General features: G+C 34.6%; 1 protein-coding gene across 1 annotated transcript in view; it reads left to right on the forward strand.

Annotated features, from left to right (window-relative positions):
• Positions 1–23,542, forward strand: part of LOC102519218 (serine/threonine-protein kinase TNNI3K) — a 285,392-nt gene that overhangs the window by 35,611 nt on the left and 226,239 nt on the right. The window contains exons 4-6 of the mRNA XM_032494576.1: positions 2,921–3,006; positions 4,108–4,205; positions 21,100–21,210. Of these exons, the coding sequence (XP_032350467.1) occupies positions 4,134–4,205; positions 21,100–21,210 (183 nt within the window). The 5' untranslated portion in view covers positions 2,921–3,006; positions 4,108–4,133. The remainder of the gene's footprint in view (positions 1–2,920; positions 3,007–4,107; positions 4,206–21,099; positions 21,211–23,542) is intronic.

Genomic DNA, 23,542 nt, shown 5'->3' on the forward strand with positions numbered 1-23,542 from the left:
CGTTGAAAACAACTTGAAATGAGCATTAAGAACAGAGGTGGACCACACAGTTGGTATTCTGTAGGTGGTGTGTGCCACACTGAATGTATCATCAAACTTAGATCATGGAATGAGAAAGCAATTGAGTCCACCATCTGAATAAAATGATTTTCAAACAATCTTTTTTCCCCCTTTGCATTTGTTGTTCTTTTAATACCTCCAATGTTGAAAATCAGTTCCCCATAGTAATGATGCTGCTGACCTTGTATTACAGAACTGTGATTCTAGCAGTTGCTGTCAATCAATGATAGGTGCCAGGTGTCACAACAGTGAACTTGGTGGCCATTTTTAAAATATGTAAAGAAAAGACATTTTCTAGGCACCTGAGTCACTGTCAGCATAAAACGTGTGTATCTATAGAATTGGTTGTCAAAATCAGGACATTTTACAGAGTATCAATTGTGAAAGGCCAAAAAAAGTCAAACGTGGTTTAAAAATTGTGCTAAAATTCTCTTAAGAATTAGACTACAAAAGGCAAGTTGTACCTTAACAGTGAATTTGGTAATGACAGCAGTGTTAACATAACACGTGCCATGTACTGTCATAAGTGCTTAACCTCATTTATTCTTCACAACAATACAATGTCATATGTATCATTTTAATCATTTTACAACTAAAGAAATAAGGCCTGAAGAGGTTAAACAACTATCCCAAATTGGAGGGGGAAAAAATTACTTAAAAGGCAGAAAGCAGAATAGGATTTCAATCCTGGTGCAAATACAAGGACCAAATTTTAAGAATAACCTACATGGCTGAAATGATTTTTCCACTTTTGAAACATCAGGACATGGCAGGTACTGCAGTATAATATCAGAGATACACATTGAAAAACTACTTTTCCTCAAGGGTTTATTGCTACAGAGGCGCTCCCAAGCTTTTTCTTCTTTCTGCATTTGCCATTCAGTTCATTATAGATACCTCAAAAGAAAGTACTTCCTTCTCTCTTTTTCTCTTAGGCTAAAGGTTAAGTAATTCTTTACATTTAACAGAAGGCTTCCCTCTCCTGCCCCATTCCAAGACTTTGTTTTCTGCCTTGTGTTCTGACAGTGTGTTTCATTTGCTGGACAATGAAAGGACCAAGTAAGAAAAGCCAAAGCAGCTCAGAACTTCTGAGTCACTGCCAATCACCAGCCTCAATTGCTAGTTACAATTTTCTTCCTCTTTTTATTTATGCATGCTAATTTCCTACAAACCTGAAGAGAAAAATCCAATCTACCTAGTTCCAAAAGCAGAATTCAGCTCTTCAGAAAACCTGTACTGTTTGAAATCATAACCACGGAGAAGACCGCTGTGAATGCACTTCCAAGTCCGGGCTGCCGAGTGCACTTGGTTTAGCACTGCCTATTTAGTTTAATTTCTCCAAGACACCTATAATACAATTTGACTTTGAGAGTTTAGAAGCCGGGCTCAGGCAAAGGCCACATATTTCCAAGAACTGTGTTATTTTATAAAATTAATGCACATACCATAAAATAGCTATATCATTTACAATTAGGCTTATTTTAGGTAGACATTTAAAAGCGGCATTTTCATCAGACTCATTTTTTTCCATTGTTCTCTGAGCTAGAGGAAAGTGCAGACAGAAATGAATCAAATTCTTAACTATTTTTCATGAAGTCCTGGGCTCAATTGATACATTATATTATCATCATTTGTAAAAAAAAATAATAATAACCTGTTGAAGTCTATTGTACTTCTGCCTGTGGCATTCCAAAGCAAGTGAAGGTATGTTTCTCAATAAGCATAGGCTATGGACTTTGCTACAGGGAAGCTGAACCTGGAGAGCAAGAGGGTGGGAAAGTTCTGGAATATTCCCAAGCCTGTGGAAACAAACCACTGTACTTGCCATTGCTAATGAAAGCATTTCACTGAGATCCTTCCAGAGCCCTAGATTTAGAGGGGTTTGTTTTTAGCAGCACCCTGGAGAATAGTACCTTTCCTTTTCCTATTTTAAAATTCTAATAGCTTTTGAAGTTCTTAACTGGGTGCGTTGATGATAATGTTCTGAATTTATAGTACCTTTCAAGAGTAAGTACTTTACAAATGAGATGAAGGCTCATTCACCAAAGGTGGTGCTATCTCACGAAAGCTGCTGGAGATTTAAATAGGCAGGAGGCAGCTTGAAATTAACCTGGGAAGCCAAAGATATGATCGCATTTCTACTGAAATATGTCCTGGGAGTACCCATGACCTCAAGAGGTCAAGAATTTTAGCTGTACATTCTTTTTCAAAGGCTACCTATGGCTCTCTAGGGCCCTCCTGGGGCAATGGTCTTTGTTCAGACAAAAGCAAGGATTTTATTAATTGAATCACTAACATTCCTTTTCTTCTCACCTGGGACTGTATCACAGTACCGTATCAGAGTTGAGACCTTCTTTATCTGTGAAATCTGACCCAGTCAGAGTAAGAGGAAGCTTTGCTTCAGGCAGAATTTGTAATGCAGGGATTGTATTCCTTTTTCCCAGTCTCTTATCAATTGCTACTAATTTTTTTTTTTGGAGATAATTTCTTGAATTTTTCCATAAATATTATATGAGATTTTGATTGTGAGGAAAATGAGTTTACTTTCAAATATCTGTTTTCTATTTCTATATAAATTATAATTCTCAAGGTGCCCAGAAAAGTTCCAGTTATACATAGAACATAGAACTTGTATGAGTATTTAATTTAAACTTGGTCTCTCAAACTTTTAATATTATTTTCTCTTGATTTTAATCTTCGTCTAGAGGTATATTCAAAATTATTTTCTAGGTACCAAAGAATCCTAGAAGAGATGTATTTCTGAATTTGTAGTAACTAGATTTCCTATTATAATTTTTCAAATGAAAAATGATAAACTAAAAGATGGAATTTGTGATCATCTGTAAAATATTTTTTTCAGCTCTGATGATGCCTTCAGTAAAGTCAATTTAAATTACCGCACAGAAAATGGTCTGTCTCTACTTCATTTATGTTGCATTTGTGGAGGTGAGTGCTTGAAACTCAATACTTTATAAACTAGTTATATGTATATATGGTTAGTGATTTGAGCTGCTTAGTAGTCTATGAAAGAATTCTGTTCATACTCAATTTTCTCTTTTGCTTTGCCCCTGGACCCTGATAACCTTCAGTTGAAGAAGTAACTACCAGGCAGATATTCCAATTGATTTAGCTCTGAATTTAAGTTTTATTGTACTCCTACCTTGAACCAAGTTCCTTAGTTTGCTTGGAAAAAATTTTTAAAGCATTTTTCAGTATTGGGCGTGCCAGTCAGGGACTAGGTTAAATACAGAAGCACTGAAAGCATTCCTCAAAATATCATCAAGCAATTGCTTCACAATCTGCAATAAAATATGTGGAAGGTAAAAAATGCCAAAGATAAAATCTCAAAGCGAAGACTGATAAAAGTGAAGATTAAGAGTTTAATTTACCTCATATCTTGTTCTGTTTTGTTCATTAATATATCTCAGGTATTTAGGATGGTGCCTGGCATATAGTAGGTACTCAATAAATATATGGAATTAATGAATGGGTTTTTATTGTTGTTATTAATCCAAGCTGGTATCCTTTAAACTCAGTTTTTAAAAAAACACTAACATTTAAGTATTGACTCTAAACATATCCTTTAACCACTCCTCCCAAACTAAGCAAACTCTGCTTAACATGTCTTCCTCCCAAATTTAAACATGCCTTCCCAACCTTAGCCATTTCCTCCAGATTCCTCTACTGTAAATAAGCTGAGGAATCCTGTGCAACTAGATGTTTATCTAAGCTTTTTTCACAAATAGTTTATTAAGGTGAATTTTTTCATGTTTTTTTCTGTTTTTTAAGCATGATGAGAGCATCAGATAAAAAATGTAACACAAATGCATTGAAATACACAGCACTGATACAAAGCTTTATGAGTGTCATAAAATGCTCACTATTACATAAGGCTGTAAATGATTTAAAAAACTTTACAAATGGCAAGCAGACCAGGAGTCTGATATTTTTATGTATCAGTATGACATTTATCATTAAGCTAAAGAGAGATTTTTAAGTCACTTAGTCTATCCCAACAATTTAACTTTTTTTCATTTTCTCTCTAAGGCAACAAGTCACATGTTAGAACCCTTATGTTAAAAGGTCTCCGCCCATCTCGACTGACAAGAAATGGATTTACAGCCTTGCACTTGGCAGTTTACAAGGTACAACAATTTTGTAGTGGAACCAAGGATACTGTAAATGTTGTCTTTTTTTTTTTTTTTTTGAGAGTTAGTAATCATGGGAAATATTCAGAGTGATCAGAGCATTATATTCCTAGATAGACTTCTAGCTAACTCTTTGTTGAGCAGCTATTATCAGAACACATCCTTTTTATTGCTTTCTATATTTATCTGATTTAATTCTCAGAAGAACTCTGTGAACGAATAGTATTATTGTCTGCAAGATTACGTGGTCAGCTAGTGGTCAGCCAGAATTTAAGACCTGGCGGATTGGTACTTTTTCCAGAGCTCCTTCCATGACGAAGCTGCCCCTGTGCAAGAGATGAGGTTGCATTTGAGGAGGAAAGAAGCACATTGAAGCTGCATTTTTCCACATGTTTTCCTTAATAAAAACATCTCTAGAGTTCCCTTTAGTTTCCTTTTATTTCTCCTACTTTTGCTTCTATTGTTTGTTTCCTTGCATTAATCCCTAGTTTCAATATAATCTCAGTATCTGATCAGAGAGTAAATATAAAAGTGGATTGGAAAAGCTGGGGCACTCGGTGTTACAACAGATCCTTGAAGTTGTCACAAATATACATTTATATAATATATAAATTATATATTATATAAATGTTCATTTTCTAATCAAAGTAGGTTTCTACTTACTCTGCACTTATTAAAAGCTAAGTATCACACGAGGTTTTATATACATTATTTCTTAAACCATTAAAATAACTTAGTGAGTTGCATATTAGTGTTGATAGAAAAGGAAATTGAAGATTAAGGTTGGATTTCTAGTAAATGTTAGAATAATAATTGGAATCAAGCACAGTTGGCTCTTGTTATATTGCGTATTTCGTTCCTTCTCAATCTCATGAATCTGTAACAGGATTTTATTTCAGTTTTATATATTCAAGTGTGATGGTGGCAAGGGCGGGGGTGGGGGCAGCTGTTCGCTTGTATATGGATGGCTTTTACTTTGCACTCCAACCCTCCCCCAACCTTTAGAGAGTTTATCATTGTGGGGAAGAGAGCCACGTTTTCCTGTGGTTCAGTTTCACATATTCCTGCGATTCATCATGCAAATATTCTAATGCTCATTCTTTTCCAAGCCCAGTCAATACCTAGTCAATTTTTCTGATTCCTTCTGAGAGAAAGAGTCAGGGTAAGTGCTAAATTGTCTTTAAAACCTACTAATCATCCTACAAAACTTGAATGGAGGCTGAGTTCAGGGTGTAGCACACAGTGTCTGATGCTGGCTTTTCTGCTGGATGGCAGGAGGTGAAAGCAGACGAGCCCCAGGGAATAGGAAGCTGGTGATGGGTAGTCACGGCAGTACTGTGAAACCATGAATTCTGAATCGGACTGTCGAGAAGATTCTTTCTATATTAATCCATTTTCCTAAGACTTTGCGTGACACAGCCACACAAATGGGTTCTGAATGATTTAGTGCTACAATCTTTAGGGAATTTATTTCTACCATCTCTGTTTATCAAAACAAAATTTCCACTTTTAGAGTTCCCTTTGCTCTAGTTCTTCTGTTTTGTTGTATTTTACAGGAGGATAGATGGACTATAACTTTTTTTAATAGCAAGTTTAAACAAATTTAGAATCTTAGGACACAAGGTGGGCAAAAATCCTTAAGAAGCGGTAATAGAATGCATGATTACTCTATTTCTTAACAAAGATAAAAACAAATTAAGTACATCACTTCACTTTAAACACAGAAACAATACAGCCATTTATCCTACCATTGGATTCGATCTAGTTCTAACTGTCCCTTCCGGGACAACTGCAACAGGCATCTGGTTCATTTTGAGCTGCAGTTCTGTTCTCCCACATATTTTAATGACTTTCAATTTTAATATTTCAAACAACAAATTTCCAGACTCTTACAAGAAACTCCTATGTACACTTTATCCAGATTTACTGATTGTTTACATTTTGTTCCATCTCTGTTATCACTCTATTTATTTTCTGAATCATTTGAAAGTAAACTGAAGACAGCATTCCCTATTGCTACTAAATACTTCTATCTTTATTCCTTAAAAAAATGAAATTCACTTACATAATCATAATATAATTATCAAAATCAGAAAATGTAACATTGATACAATACTATTTATCTAATCCACAGTCCAAATTCAAGTTTGGTCAGTTGTCCCAGCAGTGTCATTTACAACTGTTTTGTTGTTATTGTTGCTGTTTAGCATTTAATCCAGAGTCATACTTTCAGTTTTCTTGTCTCTATAATCTCCTTTAATCTGAAGGAGTTACTCTGCCTTTCCTTGCCTTTCTTAATCTTAATATTTTTGACACAAACAGAAATTATTTATATATAATGAATAATGTAATTTCACATCTTTTTTTTTTTTTTTTGGCCACATTCAATTACACACCCTCAAATGCTGGGCCTGCCTCAGAGCTGAGTATTTTTACCAGTGGGGGCATCCCTGCTTTCATTAGTAAGAACAGAGCAAGTGTTTAGCTTTTCAGTGCCATGTGGATGGTTAGCTCTCATACTTCTTTGGTTTTTTGATGTTTTTGTTTGTTTTATTTCTTCTTAAGGGGTTAGATTAATTGAGGTATAATTTATACATAACAGAATTAACAATTTTAAGTGTACAATTTGAAGACTTTTGAAAATGTATGTAGTCACATACCATCATTGGTATCATGATATAAGACTTTTCTGTCATATACAGAAGTTCCCTCATATCTTCTTGCAATCAGTTCCCTCCTCCATCCTACCTGGCCTCTGGAAACCACTGATGTTTTTTCTATTCCTATAGTTTCCTCCTTTCCAGAATTTTATATGAATGCAATCCATTCCATTTTCTTTTCTTTTATAAATGATTTCTCCTAGCTATAATGCTATTGTTAATGTGTTTAGTAATTAATTTCTTTTATTGGAAAGTTGTATTCCCTTATAAAGATATGCCACAATTTGTTTTACCATTCATTTGTTGATGGACACGTGAGTGTTTTTAGTTTTAACTGTTATATATAAAATTACTATTAACATTCTTGTACAAATCTTTGTTTGAACATATGTTTTCATTTCTCTTGGGCAATATCTAGGAGTGGAATTGCTGGATCATATCATAAATGCATATTTAATTTTAATAAGAAAATGCCAAACTCTTTATTTACCAAAATGGCTATATAATTTTCCATTCGCATTAGCAGTGCATGAGAATTCCAGTTGTTCCACATCTTTTGCCAACACTTGGCATACCTATTACTCTAGGACATGGTCCTCATTTCTGAATATGGTTCTTATTTCTAAGGCATGTATTTGTTGGAATCCTACCTGAATGCCCAAGTTATTCAATAAAGTCTCTCCATTCTGGCTGGCTGAAATTCTAAAATCTCCTAGTACTACATGGCCTCTGATATCATAACCATTCACATTTCAGCCATAAATCAGGTGATCTTTTCTTCATCCTATTAAGTCTCTGTCTATGTCTATACAAATCAAAGTAAGAACCTATATTGAATCTCCATGCAGACTTTAACAGTTTTCTCTCTGTGAAGCTTCTTTTTACTGCTCTGTTACCTTATCCTCAAATTGCAACCATTTTGTAATCACAGAAAGCTGATCTCCATTGTCAACTCAATTAGACTGCCCTTCCACCTTCTCCTCTGTGACAGAAAACTATCTCAGGCAGAAAGCCAGGGAAATCATGGAATACAGTGGGGGCTTGCATTGTATCTTTCCCTCCTCCCAAGGTCACAGTTCTGTCTTCATGTTCTTCACTACCTGGGACTGTTTATGTTATATATTTTGTTCCATTTTATAGACTTGACTTGTCAGTAGGGAAGATGCATACAAGTTATCCTGTTGTGCTTCCATCTATTTTTAGATTGCTTCTAAAATGATCTGCATAAGACACAAATCTATGAAGTCAATGTTCATTTAAAACCTTCTATTGTCACCCATTGCCTATGTAATAAAATTCAAACTCCTAAATAAGATTAAAGATTCCCTAGTTCACAGTTTTGCTGGACTCACCTTCCAGACTCTTTTCATGCTGTCTCTGACCTCCCAAACCTAATGGTTTTCAAATTTAGTAAACATGAGAATCATGTGGTAACTACGTATTTAAAATGAATACGTCCCTCTCCACCTCACTCCAGTCTAATTTGGTACATCTCGGATAGGCTGGGAAGGTAAGTTTTTAACAATCAGCCTGGACAATTCTGATGCAAGCAGTCTAAGGCTACATGCTGAGGACCACTGTTCAAGTCTTGAACTCCAATTGTGGCCAGAAGATCAAAAGCATCTGCCTCAGTTGAGAGATTCTTAGGACTGAAGAGTCCCACTTCCCATTCAACCAGAATGTACTTTTTTTTTTTAACCCCAGATGACAGGTTTGCAGGATAAAGTTTGAAAGGTACTGTTCTAGATTACTCCAAGTCTTTAGGTTGAGCACTTTCATAATTCAGTATTTTATTCAGTATTTCATAATTCGTAATTTTATTCTTATAATTTCTTCTGCTTAAATATCTTTTTCTTTCTTTTCCTGATAGGAAAGTATTACTTACTTAAAACCAAGATAAATTGAGCCTTCTTGAGCTTTCTTGAATTCCCAAACAGATTTTATTGTACTCTCTTTGGGGTTTCAATTACAAATTCACATTCTTTTTTTATTTCAGCACTTAAAATTTTTTGTATTTTGGGGTTTTTTTTTGGATATTTAACATGTTAGTCCGTGAACCTTGAACATTGGAAGTAAGTCTTTTTTTTTTTTTTATTTTGATTCCTCAGTCTATAGGACCTGTAAAAGATTTTTGATAAACACTCTTGAGAAATTGAGTATCCAAACATTTGTACAAACAATGCTTGATCTTTACTGATATAATGAGCCTTAATAAAGACCTGCTAGCTTAGAAGCTAGACTACTCATGCTCTGTCTCAGCCCTGAGCCTTAACAGCTGTGCATCTTTACGCAAGTTGCTCTCTCCCTCTCTCTCTCTGAAATGGAGCAAATAGAATCACCTCTTTCATTGGGTGGTTTACAGTTTTAAAAAGGACAAACCATATGCAGTAATTAGCAAAATACCTAGCACATACTTAATAAAAGCTAGCTATTATTGTTGAACTTTTATTGTAAGAGACATTTATTGGAGAAACCTAATGTGTCAGTCATTTTACCCAGAAAAACAAAAAGGACCGTGTCCTCTCGGTTATTGCGTTCTGAAGAGATGAGAATATGTAATCCTAACAATGTCAAAGCAGTGAAATCTGTACTTAGACCAATGGACTCCAATTTTTTACCATGTGCCGTATAAAATTAACACCTCAATATGCATATATTTGTGTATAAATTGTAATCACAACAAAAATCATCAGAAAATAGCTCAAGGCAAGGTACACTCTTTGACAGTGTTAAACTTTGTGGATATAAATCCATACTTCAAATATCGTGTTTTATAATATAAAAAATATTTTGACGAATTTATATTCAAAGATAATTAGATTGTCATTAGGTTTACCTAGAATTTAGCTTACACAAAACTCAGATAAGTAGAAATAAAAATGACAGTTCTTCCATTTTTCTTTTCTTCTTCTTCCATTAGTAATATATACTTGATCTGTTGTTTCATCACAGGTATTTTTTGAAGACAACCTGCCAATATTTTAAGGATCAATTCACTTAGAGTTAGATATTAAAATCTGTAAATTCACTGAATGTGGCTCACATATGCTATAATGTACCCTCATATACTAAATGCTAAAAAACAGTGAGGGGCCACTCTCAACTTCTCTCCCTTTGGAATTCCAGGTATTGATTTATTATACTTTGGATACTGTATGTAACAGATAACTAGCTTATATAATCACTGAGAGCACACTGCAAATTTCATGTTAAATATTAGCACAATTTTTATTATCTTTATATATAAATAAATATAAATGGAATTTCTAGTATTTTCTTCTTGTACCCTAATGAATTTCCTTACAAGATTTCTTATATTTGTTATATTTGCATTCCACTTTGGGGCACACTTCTTTAGATGGTATCTAAATTGTACTCCTGAAATGGAACACAAGCTTTGTAGGGAAAAATGAGATTTTTATGGTTTCAAAGATCTTAAATAAGAATGTCAATGACCAAAATAGTATTAGACCATCTAATTTAACCTCACACATACCTCTCCTTCAATATACAGACAACCACTTGATGAAGTTTCTTCAATGAATGAAAAGTAGCATTTTGACTAGTCAACTTTTGTTTTAGCATTTCGTATGATAAATGCAGATGTTGAATAGTCACTATTCCATCTTACACATTTCTGGCAAGATCTCATTCCAATCATTCAGAAGAAGTCATTTTATATATTTATTACAAAGGGGAAGGGCAAGGAAGGAGGGAGAATTTAATTCAAGCTTATGTCTGTCTGGATCACTAGACCTCGGTTCTTATTGCTACATATCATGCCTATCAGAAAATTCTATTTTCTATTACTGGTGATTCATACCCTGTAAACCACTGTATGTTTTCTCCTGACTTTTTCCTTTCTTAGCATATGTGTCTGATTGCAAAGTTGAGCTTTTTTTCAACTATCCTAAAGTCCAGGACCCAAAGCATGTGTTTCATAGTTTCTAAATTCTCTATTTAGATCAAATTTTGCTACTGGTACTTTTGAATCAGACAGTTCCTTGTTGTGGGGGGTTTTGTGTATTAGAAGGTGTTTGGCAGCATTTCTAGCCTCTATTCTCTAGATGCCAGCAGCCACTTCTCCCAGCCCCAACTGTTTCGCCAAAAATGTCTTCAGACATTGCCCCTGGGAGCTATCATCCCCATTTGATAACTGCTAATTTACAGGATAAAGTAAATTGATGTATATTTTTAAATTCAAGTAGCCTTTTTATTTGAACAAATAAAGTGTCTTCATATAAGATTGCATTTTCCCCAAATGGGAATTTGTCAAGATAATAAATTAAAAAAAAAAACTATTCCCCCAAAAGTCTCACTTTTTGCATACTTTACTTCCAGTTGCACTGCAACTTTTAAACACTATTTAATAATTGATCCTAAATTTAAGGAACTAGGGATCATTTATACCCACAAATTAGAGCAATTACTAAGATGGATTATTTTTTTATATACTCATATTTCTTCTTAGTAACCAAATATTTCATAATCTCTTTCTAAATTAACATGTTCTCAATGAAAAGCTAATGGGATACTCACTAAAGATGTTAATTTATCCTTCAGTTCTATATTGGACAGCACTATTTCTTGGCGAACCTTCCCTGACCCCTCTCAAGTCTGGATTAGATACCCCTCCAATGTACTCTCTTAGCATCCTGTACTTACCTTATTGTACTGTGACTGACTATTTCATTACCTCATTATTTCGTTATATCTTCCTCTAGATTAGGGGTCACAATCTCCACATGCTTCTAGGAATGAGGCGGGTAACATAAATGAGTAAAGGTGTTAGATAATACAGCAAAGTTAAATGGGAACTAGCGCTCAGACTTAGTGACAAAAAGTTGTGAATATTGTAGCAAATTAGAGAACTTATACCTCATGTAAGGGGAGTAGTCAATATTCTGCTAATCATTGCTGTATAGGAATGTTAGCCCAGTAATGCCCCAAATTTCGGAGAATCAGAAATTATGTGAAGTTTCCTGATATTTATTCATTGGCCATTAATTCAGATTTTAGTTGTAAATACATGCACACATGTACAGTACAAACCACGTACATCTTTTCCTGTTGAAGCTTGTTTGTAATCGCTGATAGACATTATGAGCACTGCCAAGTCAGGGACTGGATCCAAATTGCTTATCATCTTATTCTGAGCACTTAGAACAACTCCTGGTGTATGTTCATCATACTCGTATTGCACAAATAAATGAATGAAGTTATAGTTCCATGGTGACTAGGAAGAAGAAAAGTACTTCAAAGAAAGAATCATGTTGACACTGGACAAAATATTGTCCTATTTTGGCCATTAAATTGAAAATTAAGAAATTGTCAGATATCTCTGTAAAGGGATATTTTAGTGAATTTGTGGGAGTAGAAAGTATAAAAATAGATTGAAAATAAACAGACTTAAAATGGAAGGAGTGATTATTAATTGCTCTTTCAAAAGACAAAAGATTGGGCAGTGTCTTGATAAGTGGCAGGATCACAGAATGATTTCTATAATGATGTTTTTCAATCTTTTTTTGAGGTCTTAACACTTGGATAAACATAAAAATTCAGTCTGTTTAAATATTTTTCAGTTAAAAACATAAAATCTAAGTGAAAGCAAATTAAAGAAATTTTTTCAATTTGCTTTTTCAAACAACACAGATTTGCCTTTTCCCCAACTCCCAGAGATTCTGATTAGAGCCTCCCCGTTAAATCACCACTATATTACTGAAAGAGAGAGCAAGTACATTCAAAGGGCAACTGGAAGCAGCCCGCAGGAGGAAAGTGATTATGGGAAACTGGAAAAGGATCACAGAGTTGATGAGAAAAAAACAGGTCAAAAGCAAAATTGGAGACATTACTCTGGGAAAAATACCTGTACTGAGTGTACTCCTTCTCTCTCTTCTTTCTTTTTTTCAAAATTTCAAGGAAAGTCAAGTATTTCCATCACACTGAGATCTTTAATAATTGATATCTTTTGTGATGATAAATTCAGAATTATTTCAGCAAGAGGCATGTAGGTGTGAACTTTCATGAGCAGTTATTTTTATACTGACTAATGGATCCTTTCATTGGAGATGTCTATGACTCATGAGGCAGCTCTAGTCCATTAAATTTTTATGCCTGAAACTAAATACATTTCACGCTGAAGCCCCACAGAGTCCCTTGTCCTAGAAGAAACCTTAATGTTCTTTGAAGACTACAAAACTGCTTATGTTACTTCTTTTCTTTACAAACACAAACAGGCTGTAACAATTGCTGTGCTGGGTTAATTGGGTTGATGAAGAAAAAACTACTTAGATAAGCACATTATTAAAAATGTTTATTTATACATCTCTATTTTCATACTCAGAAATTCGTCGTCTTTCCAAACCAATTTCAATTCTGCCTTGGAGCTTGATGTGACACTTCAGGGAACACTAGAATATCAGAGTTGGATAGACTTTACAGAAAACAGTTTAGCCCAACTCTGAAATCTTATAGGTGAAGAAACTGAGGTATTTCATGATTCAACATTTTTGGGGACAGAGTAGACTAAGGAATAAGGTGAATATTCTCATAGTTAGGTCAGTCTTGGAGGCAATACATTTAACATAAATATATAAAATTATACTTGCAAGGATATGGGGGTGATGAACATTTGCACATACATTATCACATTTTATCCTCATTGCAGTTCTGTAAGACAGACACAGCAGGTAGTAGATTCTGTGAAGGGCTTGCACATGAAAGGCAAAAAATTGGGAGTAGAAGGGTAGTTGGGGATGGAGGGTAACATATCTTATTGAGAAATGCGTTAGACTCAGTCAGAAGACCCACGTTCAAATCCCAGCACAGCTTTGATTCTAATGTACACTGGAAGAAAACATTTTATGATATGGTGTACCAGTTTAGTTCTTGAAAAGCAGGCTCTGATAGGGATTTATGTGGAAGTGATATGGTGAAAGGAAGAGGAAGGAAGTAGGGTTGGTCAGGAGGAGCTGTCAGACCACAGTGCAGCCTGGCTCAAATCTCTGCTGCCCAGTAGGAGCTCCAGAGCAAAAACTGCCTATCAGAAGAGTGTCACATTGAGTGGAAATGGCTAAGCCTTTTACCACCCTCTTTCTCAGTCACGGACTGAGAGCCACTCTGAGAAAATGGTAGTCTCAGCTCTCATAGTGCAGTGAATCCTGAAAAAGCTAGTTGAGGGAGGCAGCCAGCTCACCACACTCCTGGCACACTCGTCTCGAGGGGAGATATGAGTGACATGTCTCTACATCTGCCAAACATGGGCAAATGCTCATGATTTTATATTAAATGAAAAAGGGAGATTACTTGCCTCTATGTGCAGTATGAGCTCAACTGTGTACCTGATCAGTGATAATAAAAATTGTGTCAAACATTGTGCTAAATTCATTACATTATTTGATTTAATACTCACAACTCTATGAGACTGATACTATTATTAACTTCATTTTATTAGAGAAAAAGAACTCACAGAGCAAGAGGTTGAGAAACATGTTCCAAATGTAGGAAGTGGCCATCCGCATGCAAATACAGGTTTGCTTTGCTGTGCTAGTCTGTGCTCTACTTTTATGAAGGCACATACCTGGGAAAAAGAATGACAGGAAATAAACACACACATAAATGATAATAGTGATTATATGGTAAGACTATGGGTTATTAAATTGATTTATTCCTTTATTTTCTGCATTTTCTGCTATGAGGTATTTTGGTTATCTATTGAGGCATAACAGACTACCCCAAACTTAGTCCTCTGATACAGCAATCATTTTGTTATTCTCATAGATTCCCCTTTCAGAAATTCAGACAAGACACGGTGGGGATGGCTTAATTTTGCTCCATCATGTTTAGGGCCTCAGCTGAGAAGACATGAATGACTCGGAGTTACTCCATCAGCTGGGGAACTGGAATCCTCAGGAGGATTTACACGTCTGGTGCCTGGGCTGGGGTGACTGTAAGGCTGGTCTTAGCTGAGTCATTTGATCGGAGAATCTTTATGTGCTATGAACCCTCTTCATGTGGCCTGGGTTTCCTTATAGCATGGCTGCCTCAGGTTAGTCCGACTTCTGACATTGTAGCTCAGAGCAAGTTTATCAGAAAATAAGGAGGAAGCCATGTGAACTAGCCTTGGAAAAAGACAGCTCATTTCAGCCATATTCTTTTGGCCACAACCCACCCAGATGCAAGGGGAAGGGACATAGATTTCACATCTAAATGGGAGAATTGTAAAGGAATATTTGCCATGTTTTAAAACTTCTGGAGGATGTATTTCCATAATCAAAAGAAAGTGTATTTTATTTTATTTTATTTTATTTTATTTTATTTTATTTTATTTTATTTTTTACATTTTTATTGAGTTATAGTCATTTTACAATGTTGTGTCAAATTCCAGTGTAGAGCACAATTTTTCAGTTATGCATGAACATATATATATACATTGTCACATTTTTTTTCGCTGTGAGCTACCACAAGATCTTGTATATATTTCCCTGTGCTATACAATATAATCTTGCTTATCTGTTCTACATATGCCTGTCAGTATCTACAAATTTTGAAATCCCAGTCTGTCCCTTCCCACGCCCCACCCCCTTGGCAACCACAAGTTTGTATTCTATGTCTATGAGTCTGTTTCTGTTTTGTATTTATGCTTTGTTTGTTTGTTTGTTTGTTTTTGTTTTGTTTTTTTAGATTCCACATATGAGCGATCTCATATGGTATTTTTCTTTCTCTTTCTGGCTTACTTCACTTAGAATGACATTCTCCAGAAACATCCATGTTGCTGCAAATGGCATTATGTTGTTGGTTTTTATGGCTGAATAGTATTCTGTTGTATAAATATACCACGTCTTCTTTATACAGTCATCTGTTGATGGACATTTAGGCTGTATTTTAGACATTATACAATCCCAGTTTAATCTTTTATTCTGGAAAAGAATTGGCAAAAAACCCTTGTGTGTAAATATGTGTATATATATACATATATATATGTGTGTGTGTGTGTGTGTGTGTTTGTGTGTATATATTAATATATATATTAATGTATGTTATTTGGTGGTAGAGAATCTGAGCTCTCTGACACTAATAGTTACTTATCCTGGCTTAATCTGTAGTAACAATCACAGAGCTAACAACAGGCAGATAGTAGAGCTGTATTAGAGTTTTATGCATAGGGCAAAGTCAGAGTTACTACCACTACAAAAAGTTTTCATCCATTACATAAATCTTCAGAGGTCTATTGTACTCCCAATTCTATCTTTTCAAGGAGATAACTGGACTGATTTTTTTTCCTCCAATCCTCACTCTTCCACACAAGGATTTTCTTTTGTTTGAAAATAATAAATATTGTATACATTAATGCATTATTGAGGCTTATTTACCCCACACTTTAGAATCCTTCTATGTTTCCCACTGAATAATAACATTGCAAAGTTGGTTAGATGGGGAAAACCTGTCAGTTCCCCAGAATACTGTCTTTAATGCAAATGTCTTTAAAAAAAAGTGTTCAAAAGTCTTTAAAAAAAAAAACTTGCCCTTAGACACTTTTTATATATTGTGGAGTACAAGCAATAAGTGAGATCAGCTTTATAATATTTAAAATTTGCCTAATATCTTTATTTTCTATAAATTTCCTTTCCAGGAGATATGTCCTGTATTACTGATTTTTAAAATTGTTCCATTAAAGTATAATATTCCTGTAGGGTAGGGGAGAAATATTTGGGACTTGTCAGTTAAATACAACAAAATACAAAAAAACCAAAAAGTATATTCTCTCAACTATTTCCTTGGGATTTGAACCAAGAAGAAATCAGTGAAAGCACTATAGAAAGTCAAAAGTGAAGCATGGAGTCAAACAGACCTAAGTCTGTATGTAGCTCCAACACTTATAGCATGGCTGCCTCATGTGCCTCCAACACTTACAAACTTTTTAAGGTTCTGTAAGTACTTTAAATTCTTGAGCCTGACCATCATCAACTATAAAAATAGAGCTAATATTTTTCTCATAGGTCAATTGTAAAGCTTGAAAGAAATTATGTAGATAAAACATTTTATATGGTACATAGCCCACAGTAAATAATTTATAAGTAGCAATCATTGTTTTGATATATTTTAGCATAGCTTGGTAAGGTAAGAGTTCTATTTTTATAGTAGTTAATAAAAATATATTTAGATCAATCAGAGGTCAACTTGAGAAGTCCAATCAAGATATTTTAGTATCTAGTTTCAGGATAATTTAGTACTTTTTACTTTTGATCACACTATTTGCCTATTCTGAAGGAATACTTTCTCTTGAGTTCCACAAATTCTGGCTAAATAAGAAAAAATACAGACAATTGAGGAAAGGATGAATGTGTGTTTATAAGAATCTGCCTGACAGATAAATATTTCGTATGCTCCATGATTTTTATATATTTTTTAAAATTTAGCCTAGTATGGTGCTTATCATAAGGTAGATATTCATTAATAAATATTTGTTGAATTAAAGAGTATCCATCTTTCTACTGGTTTGTACAAGTTCTTCATATATTAAATATACAAACCACTTGTCAGTTTTATACATTGTGAATATTTCTCCAATTTGTCGTTTATCTTATAATACTGTGTTTTTCTAATACTTTCATTTGCTCAAATTTATCATATTTCCCTATATTTAAAAAAATTATTTTATGCTTAAAAATATTTCTTCACCTCCTTGCATTTAAAAACCTGTCCATCTGCAGGGAAAAATGTTTTAGGATGATGTCTTTCCCATTTATCTCAGAGACTACTCATATCTTTAGCCCTCACCATTCAAATTAAAGGTTATTCATGAGGTTGGAGTAAATTCCTGTGAATTGCTTATTTCTGGAGAAGGCAGAACTAGTAGACATTTCCTAATTTCCAGTACTGGTTCAGAGTTTTCCTATGTTTTATTCCTTTGATTATTTCCATGGGTAACTAGCAAAGCAGAAGTCAAGTATGTGGAGGAGGTAAAGTAAAACGAGAAAGATAAGAGAGTCATCTTATTTGGAAGTTTCCACTCACACTGAGCCCCAGACTCCCATGTCCACTGGTAAAGAGCTTATTGAGTATTGTTTGGGCAGGTACCTTTTAAGTGCTGTGTATGCTTTATCACAACAATTGTGGATATACAGTTTATATTTTTTTTCGAATTGGGTGGATATGGTTTTTGTCCCCTTTTTTGATAACCAAAGAAATTAGTGTAAAGGAGTTATGTAACTTGCCCTAGTTTACATAGTCCTTAACAGAGCTGGGACTCTAACTAGGGAGGCTAATTCTGGTACGCACAGTCTTAACCTTGCACTATAAGTATCTCAACTTTAACATGGAAAACAAAACATTTTAATCATACCTCAGAACCTATCTTTTCCTGATTCTTTTCTATCTCAGTATCATGTCATTCTCCTGCAAAATATTGCACTTGGAAAAATTTGAACACCCAATACAATGCCTGCAAAGCCCTACCAAGTCGGGTATCTCTGACCTCATCTTGCACATTACTTTTCTTTCTTTTTTTTTTAATCCTTATACTCAATGCTAGCCTTAAACACACTAAGCTTATTTCCATTTTAGGACTATTACACTAGCTACTCCCTGTCCTTTAATGCTCATCCTTGAAAATGTGACTTGGACTTCCCCTTTTTGGTATTTATCATTTTTCTCAAAGTCCACCTCCTCAGTGAAGCTTTCCCTGACTACTCAATCCATGTTATCATTTGCCTGTTTCATCTTAAAACCATTGGTACTTTATGACACTATAATATTTTCTTATTTGTTTATTTTCTCTCTCTCCTATCACTTATACACACATAAGTTCCATGAAAGCAGGGCTTTAACTATCTTACTGCAGTGTCCCCACTGCTCAATGTTTCACAAACATATGATATGAGTATATTTATATACTCAAGAAGTATTTGTTGAGTACATCAAAGGCTTACTGAAAAGTAGAATGATGTGGTCAAAACTGTGTGTAATAAAATGTATCTAATAGCAGTGTGGAGGAGGGACTGCCATGAAAAAAGGCTTAGTCACCTTGCCTAATTAGGAGGCTATGTAAAATGGAGGGTGATGTTAGAAATAAGAAGAAATATGAGAGGTACTAATGAGTTCAACCCAGCAGAATTTTGATACTTGACTGAGTTGAAGGGATTCAAGGTCATTTGGAACAAGAAAGCACCATTAATATAAATAAGGAATGCTAGGAGATGACAGATCACACTGGGAAAATTATGAATAGTATTTACAAGAGCAATTTTTAATTTTTAATTTGGGATGCCATTGATATATGGGGTTTGGACTTAGCAGAGAAGTCAGGACCAAAGATAAAGTTATCAGATTGTGTAAGAATTACCAAAGGGGGCTTTTAGAATGAGAAAATGACTTAGGGCTAAACTAAATGACCCAATTTTTGGAGACAAACAGAAACAAAGGAGAGGAAAAGAGAGGGAAACCAGGAATATATGTTTTAGGAAAGCAAAAGAGACATGGATTTCAAGAAGAAAGAGATGATCTGACTATACAGAGGGGGAAGATGATTGACATTGGGTTTGGTAAACAGAGGTTACCTTCTGAAACTCAGGAGGTGATTTCTGAGTAGTGGTGAGACTTATGTCTCAGATGATTTCTTTTAATAATATAAGGCAAGGAAAAGGGGAATAAATGGTCCTTACTGTGAAAGGATAGTGTTAGAAAAAGCAAGTTCCAGTGTTTAAGGAGTATGATCAACTTAGTTGGAATTTATGCAAGATTTGGGTGTATGTACCTAGAGATTACTAAAGAAATGAGGTCAGAGCTGTCAGCAGTGAGTGTCAACAACTTTTTCTACAAACTTTGAAAATGAAGACAAGGATATAGATAAAATTAGCTTTGCTTCAGTGGGGAAAAAAAATGGCATTTTTTTTAGAACGGAGGAAACCGAAATCTCTAGACTGAGCAGAAGGAGCCAATGAAACAGTAAAGGAAGATGAAATCATTATTTAACTTTCTTGCTAGAGCAGGTATACATAGGGGAAGATTTGGAAACTATAACATTAATTTTGCTATTTGAAGTTCTTTGCCGAAGTTTTTTTTAGCCTTTACAACTTCTCCTAGACCTTAACTTATGTGCAACGGTGTTAAGAAATCAAACTTTGCTTTTTATGGGAGGACTTTTTTAACCAATAGTAATTTAAATTATACACACACACATACATACATATATATATATGTATATATATGCATAAATGCAATGCCTACCCCATGAATATGACTTTTTTGCCACTGGGTGTGTTTGAGATGTTGATGGGCCAAGTGTTATAGAAGTTGTGGTTTGAATTCTTCCTTTGAGGGAGAGAGTTAAATATGAAGACCTTTCTTTGTATTCCAGTTAAAATCTGGAGTTTTGTGAATACATGACCCTCCACATTACTCTTTTGAGTGTTCTGATTTATAAAATGAGGTTTATAATAGTATTTTTTCATAGGATTGGTTAGAGGAATATTTTATTTTTTATTTGTTTTTTATTTATCAATAACTATTTTTGAAGTCCTGCCATATGCCAGGTTTAAGTAAGTCAATGCTCATGAAAGGTTAATTACATTATAAAAATTCAGTGGATGCTAATTTCTATCAATATGATTAAAAAGTTCCATGTCTCTGCAAAGACAGAAATATAACACAAATAATAGTATGAAGAAAGTAAGGGTTACTTTGGTCATTAATTCTAACTTAAATGCTCAAATAGTGCTTCAAAGATTTTCATGGAGTGATAACATTTTAACAAATCACCTTGAGAAAGATACCACCAATTAATTATGTTTAGGGCCCATGACACTATGTGTCATTAATTATGTATAGAACCCATGACTCATATGTATTAGAGAAGCAGTTTCTGAACTCTACCATGAAATGGTCCACTACAGCCAGTTCAATACTGCAGCTGCTGGAGATAGTACACTCATTGGAGTGACCTACGTCTAAGAGTGACTTGAGTTTGCAAGAGCCTCACCACAGGTAAATGCCCTTTCTGTCTTTCATGATCAAGTGCTGAAGGGTTGACTGTAACTGTGCAGCCTGTCATGTGTTTCAGTCATCTGAGAGCTGCTCTCTGCTATCTCATGCGTACTTACACCAGAAATCACACTTAAGTTTTCTTTGAGCGCCTAAACTGACTGCCAGTCAGGGAATCAATACATCTTGTTGCACAGTGTTCAAACCTCCTATTAAGAGAAAAGTAACACTGAAGATGTGTTTCCTTACAGGATAGTGCAGAACTGATCACTTCCCTGCTTCACAGTGGAGCTGACATACAGCAGGTTGGATATGGTGGCCTCACTGCTCTGCATATTGCTACCATAGCTGGTCACCTGGAGGTAAGTCACACCTTGCTCCCCTGAGAAAACAAATTTGCCGCTTTGGATTCTCTTTTCCAACTGTTTTCAAATGCTGGCTTTTGAGATCCTAAGAGTTGATTTCATTTTTAACTACTGAATGCGCACATTTTTTTGGGGCATCAAATAAAGCTATACAAATGTCTTTTGGTAGTCAAGTCAGTCTGTTTTGTAACAGTGTAATCAGACATCAATTGATGGACACAGAGACCATATAGCAGTGATTAAGAGCATAGATTCTGGAGACAGGCAGTCCAGTTTCCTCCACTTGCTATGTTTACCTCAAGAAGTTACTATACCTTCTGATATCTCTGTTTACTCCATTTATAAAATAGTAATAGTAAGCCTATTGTATGATTAAATTAGATAATCCATAGGAAGCACTTTGCAGATTGCTTCAGAGTAAGAACTCAGTGAAAGATTATTCATTCATTCACTCATGCATTATTTGATTTTTTAAGCATCCGTTGTGTACCAGTTACTGCATAGTTGCTGAGCTAACAGTAGCAGATAAGATAGGTAATTTTTTCTTTTAGTTTAGTAGACGAGAATGAGACAGACAATAAGGAAAAACTATCATATAATGTCAGTAATAAGTATTACAAAAATAATGAAATGAGGTAAAATAAAAATAGCAAAAATGGGCACAATTTTAAATAACCTATATAGTAAAACTATGTATAATATATATAACAGCACATGCAAAGGCCCTGAGGCAGAAGATAGCTAAGTGTATTTGAGAGGCATGAGTGAGCCAAAGTCATTAATGTGGTTTGAGCTAGAGGTGTAGTGGTAGAGATGTGGTCAGATGGATGGTTACAAACCAGACTGCAGAGTGCTTTAAAGGCCATGGGAAGGACTCTGGATCTTATCTTAATTTTAAATTGTTGAAATATTAATTTCATATATGTAAAGCACTTTAATTTGTGTTATTTAATTTACTTCACAAATCCTCATGAAATAATTTTTATTATCACTGCCCTTAATAGATATAAAACCAAGGCTCTTGTACATTAATTGTCTTTACAAATTACAAAGTCATTGAGGAAAAAAGGCCACATCTGGAATCCTGGTCATTTTACTCAAAATTCTATGATTTTCACACTCTATTATACTAACCACATGTAAGCTCAACAGTATAGTAAATGAGAAGTCTTATTAAGTATCTATTTCTCCCTTTTAGTCATGTTGCAAGTTAAATTGTACTTTCTTCACTAACACACATGCACATATACACATATGCACACAACTGTGAACAAGTAAGGCTGCATACAAAATCATACATAAAACCTATAAAACAAGTGTGGATCATCACTTTTAACAGTGTCACTTCAAGGGGCTCTTACGTTCAATAAATGTTAATATATCTCAGTGGGAGTGAAATAGTTTCCATCATGTTAACATTTTCACCCTTTACTTTATCATCTTATTTCCCAGAAAATAAATCTTTTGATGATATTCCTTATAAATATAAGTGAATTTATCTTACTTATGAGGAGAGGAGTTACTAAATGTGTTACTAAATCCTATTAGAATCGCTTAAGTATAGATGTTTTCCAAAAAAAAGGAACCAACTAAAGTCAGTGATAAAGCAAATGAAAGGTAAACATTAGAAAGTAGAAGAATTGATGAGGTAGATATTAAGTACCAGTGAAACACATTCAATCTCTTAATGCCAGGAAAATCATAGAATGTGTTTTGCAACACTTTTTGTCTAATGCTAAGCTGGTTACATTTGTGAGTGATAGAATCACAGCAGGGCCAAAAGCAAGATGGTTAATAGATTGGTCTCTTCATCTCCTGTTCAAATAACTGCTTTCTTGCTTTGTAAATCATAGTATGGAAGGAACTATCATATCCATTCTACCAGCCTCGGGGCAAACTTTTCAAAAATAATTCCAACTTGTTCTCTACTCTTGTCTTGCCCTTCTCCATGGGTTCATTAACATACTTCATTAACTGTGGTGTAACATTTAATGACTTTTGTAGTCAATCATGGATATAGCATAAAACAGGTGCATATCCATTAGCCTTTTTATCTTCTTATCTAATGAACTAATTAAGTTACAGATCAAACCATAAAGGAAAATGGTATCCAAAAAACTAGAAACATCATATTCAAAATGCAGATTTTTTCTTTGAATTATTTATTTCAAAGCTATTGATTGCAACAAATATACACTTTTAATATAGTTTTCCGTCACATTCATTCATCCATTTAATAAATATTTTTGAGTCTCTCCTTTTTCCATAGTATTATGTTAGAACATGGAAGTGATACAAGAAAATGTGAAACAGTTTTCCCCACTGAAGG

This window comes from Camelus ferus, chromosome 13, assembly GCF_009834535.1.
Source record: "Camelus ferus isolate YT-003-E chromosome 13, BCGSAC_Cfer_1.0, whole genome shotgun sequence".
In the NCBI taxonomy this organism is placed as follows: domain Eukaryota; kingdom Metazoa; phylum Chordata; class Mammalia; order Artiodactyla; family Camelidae; genus Camelus; species Camelus ferus.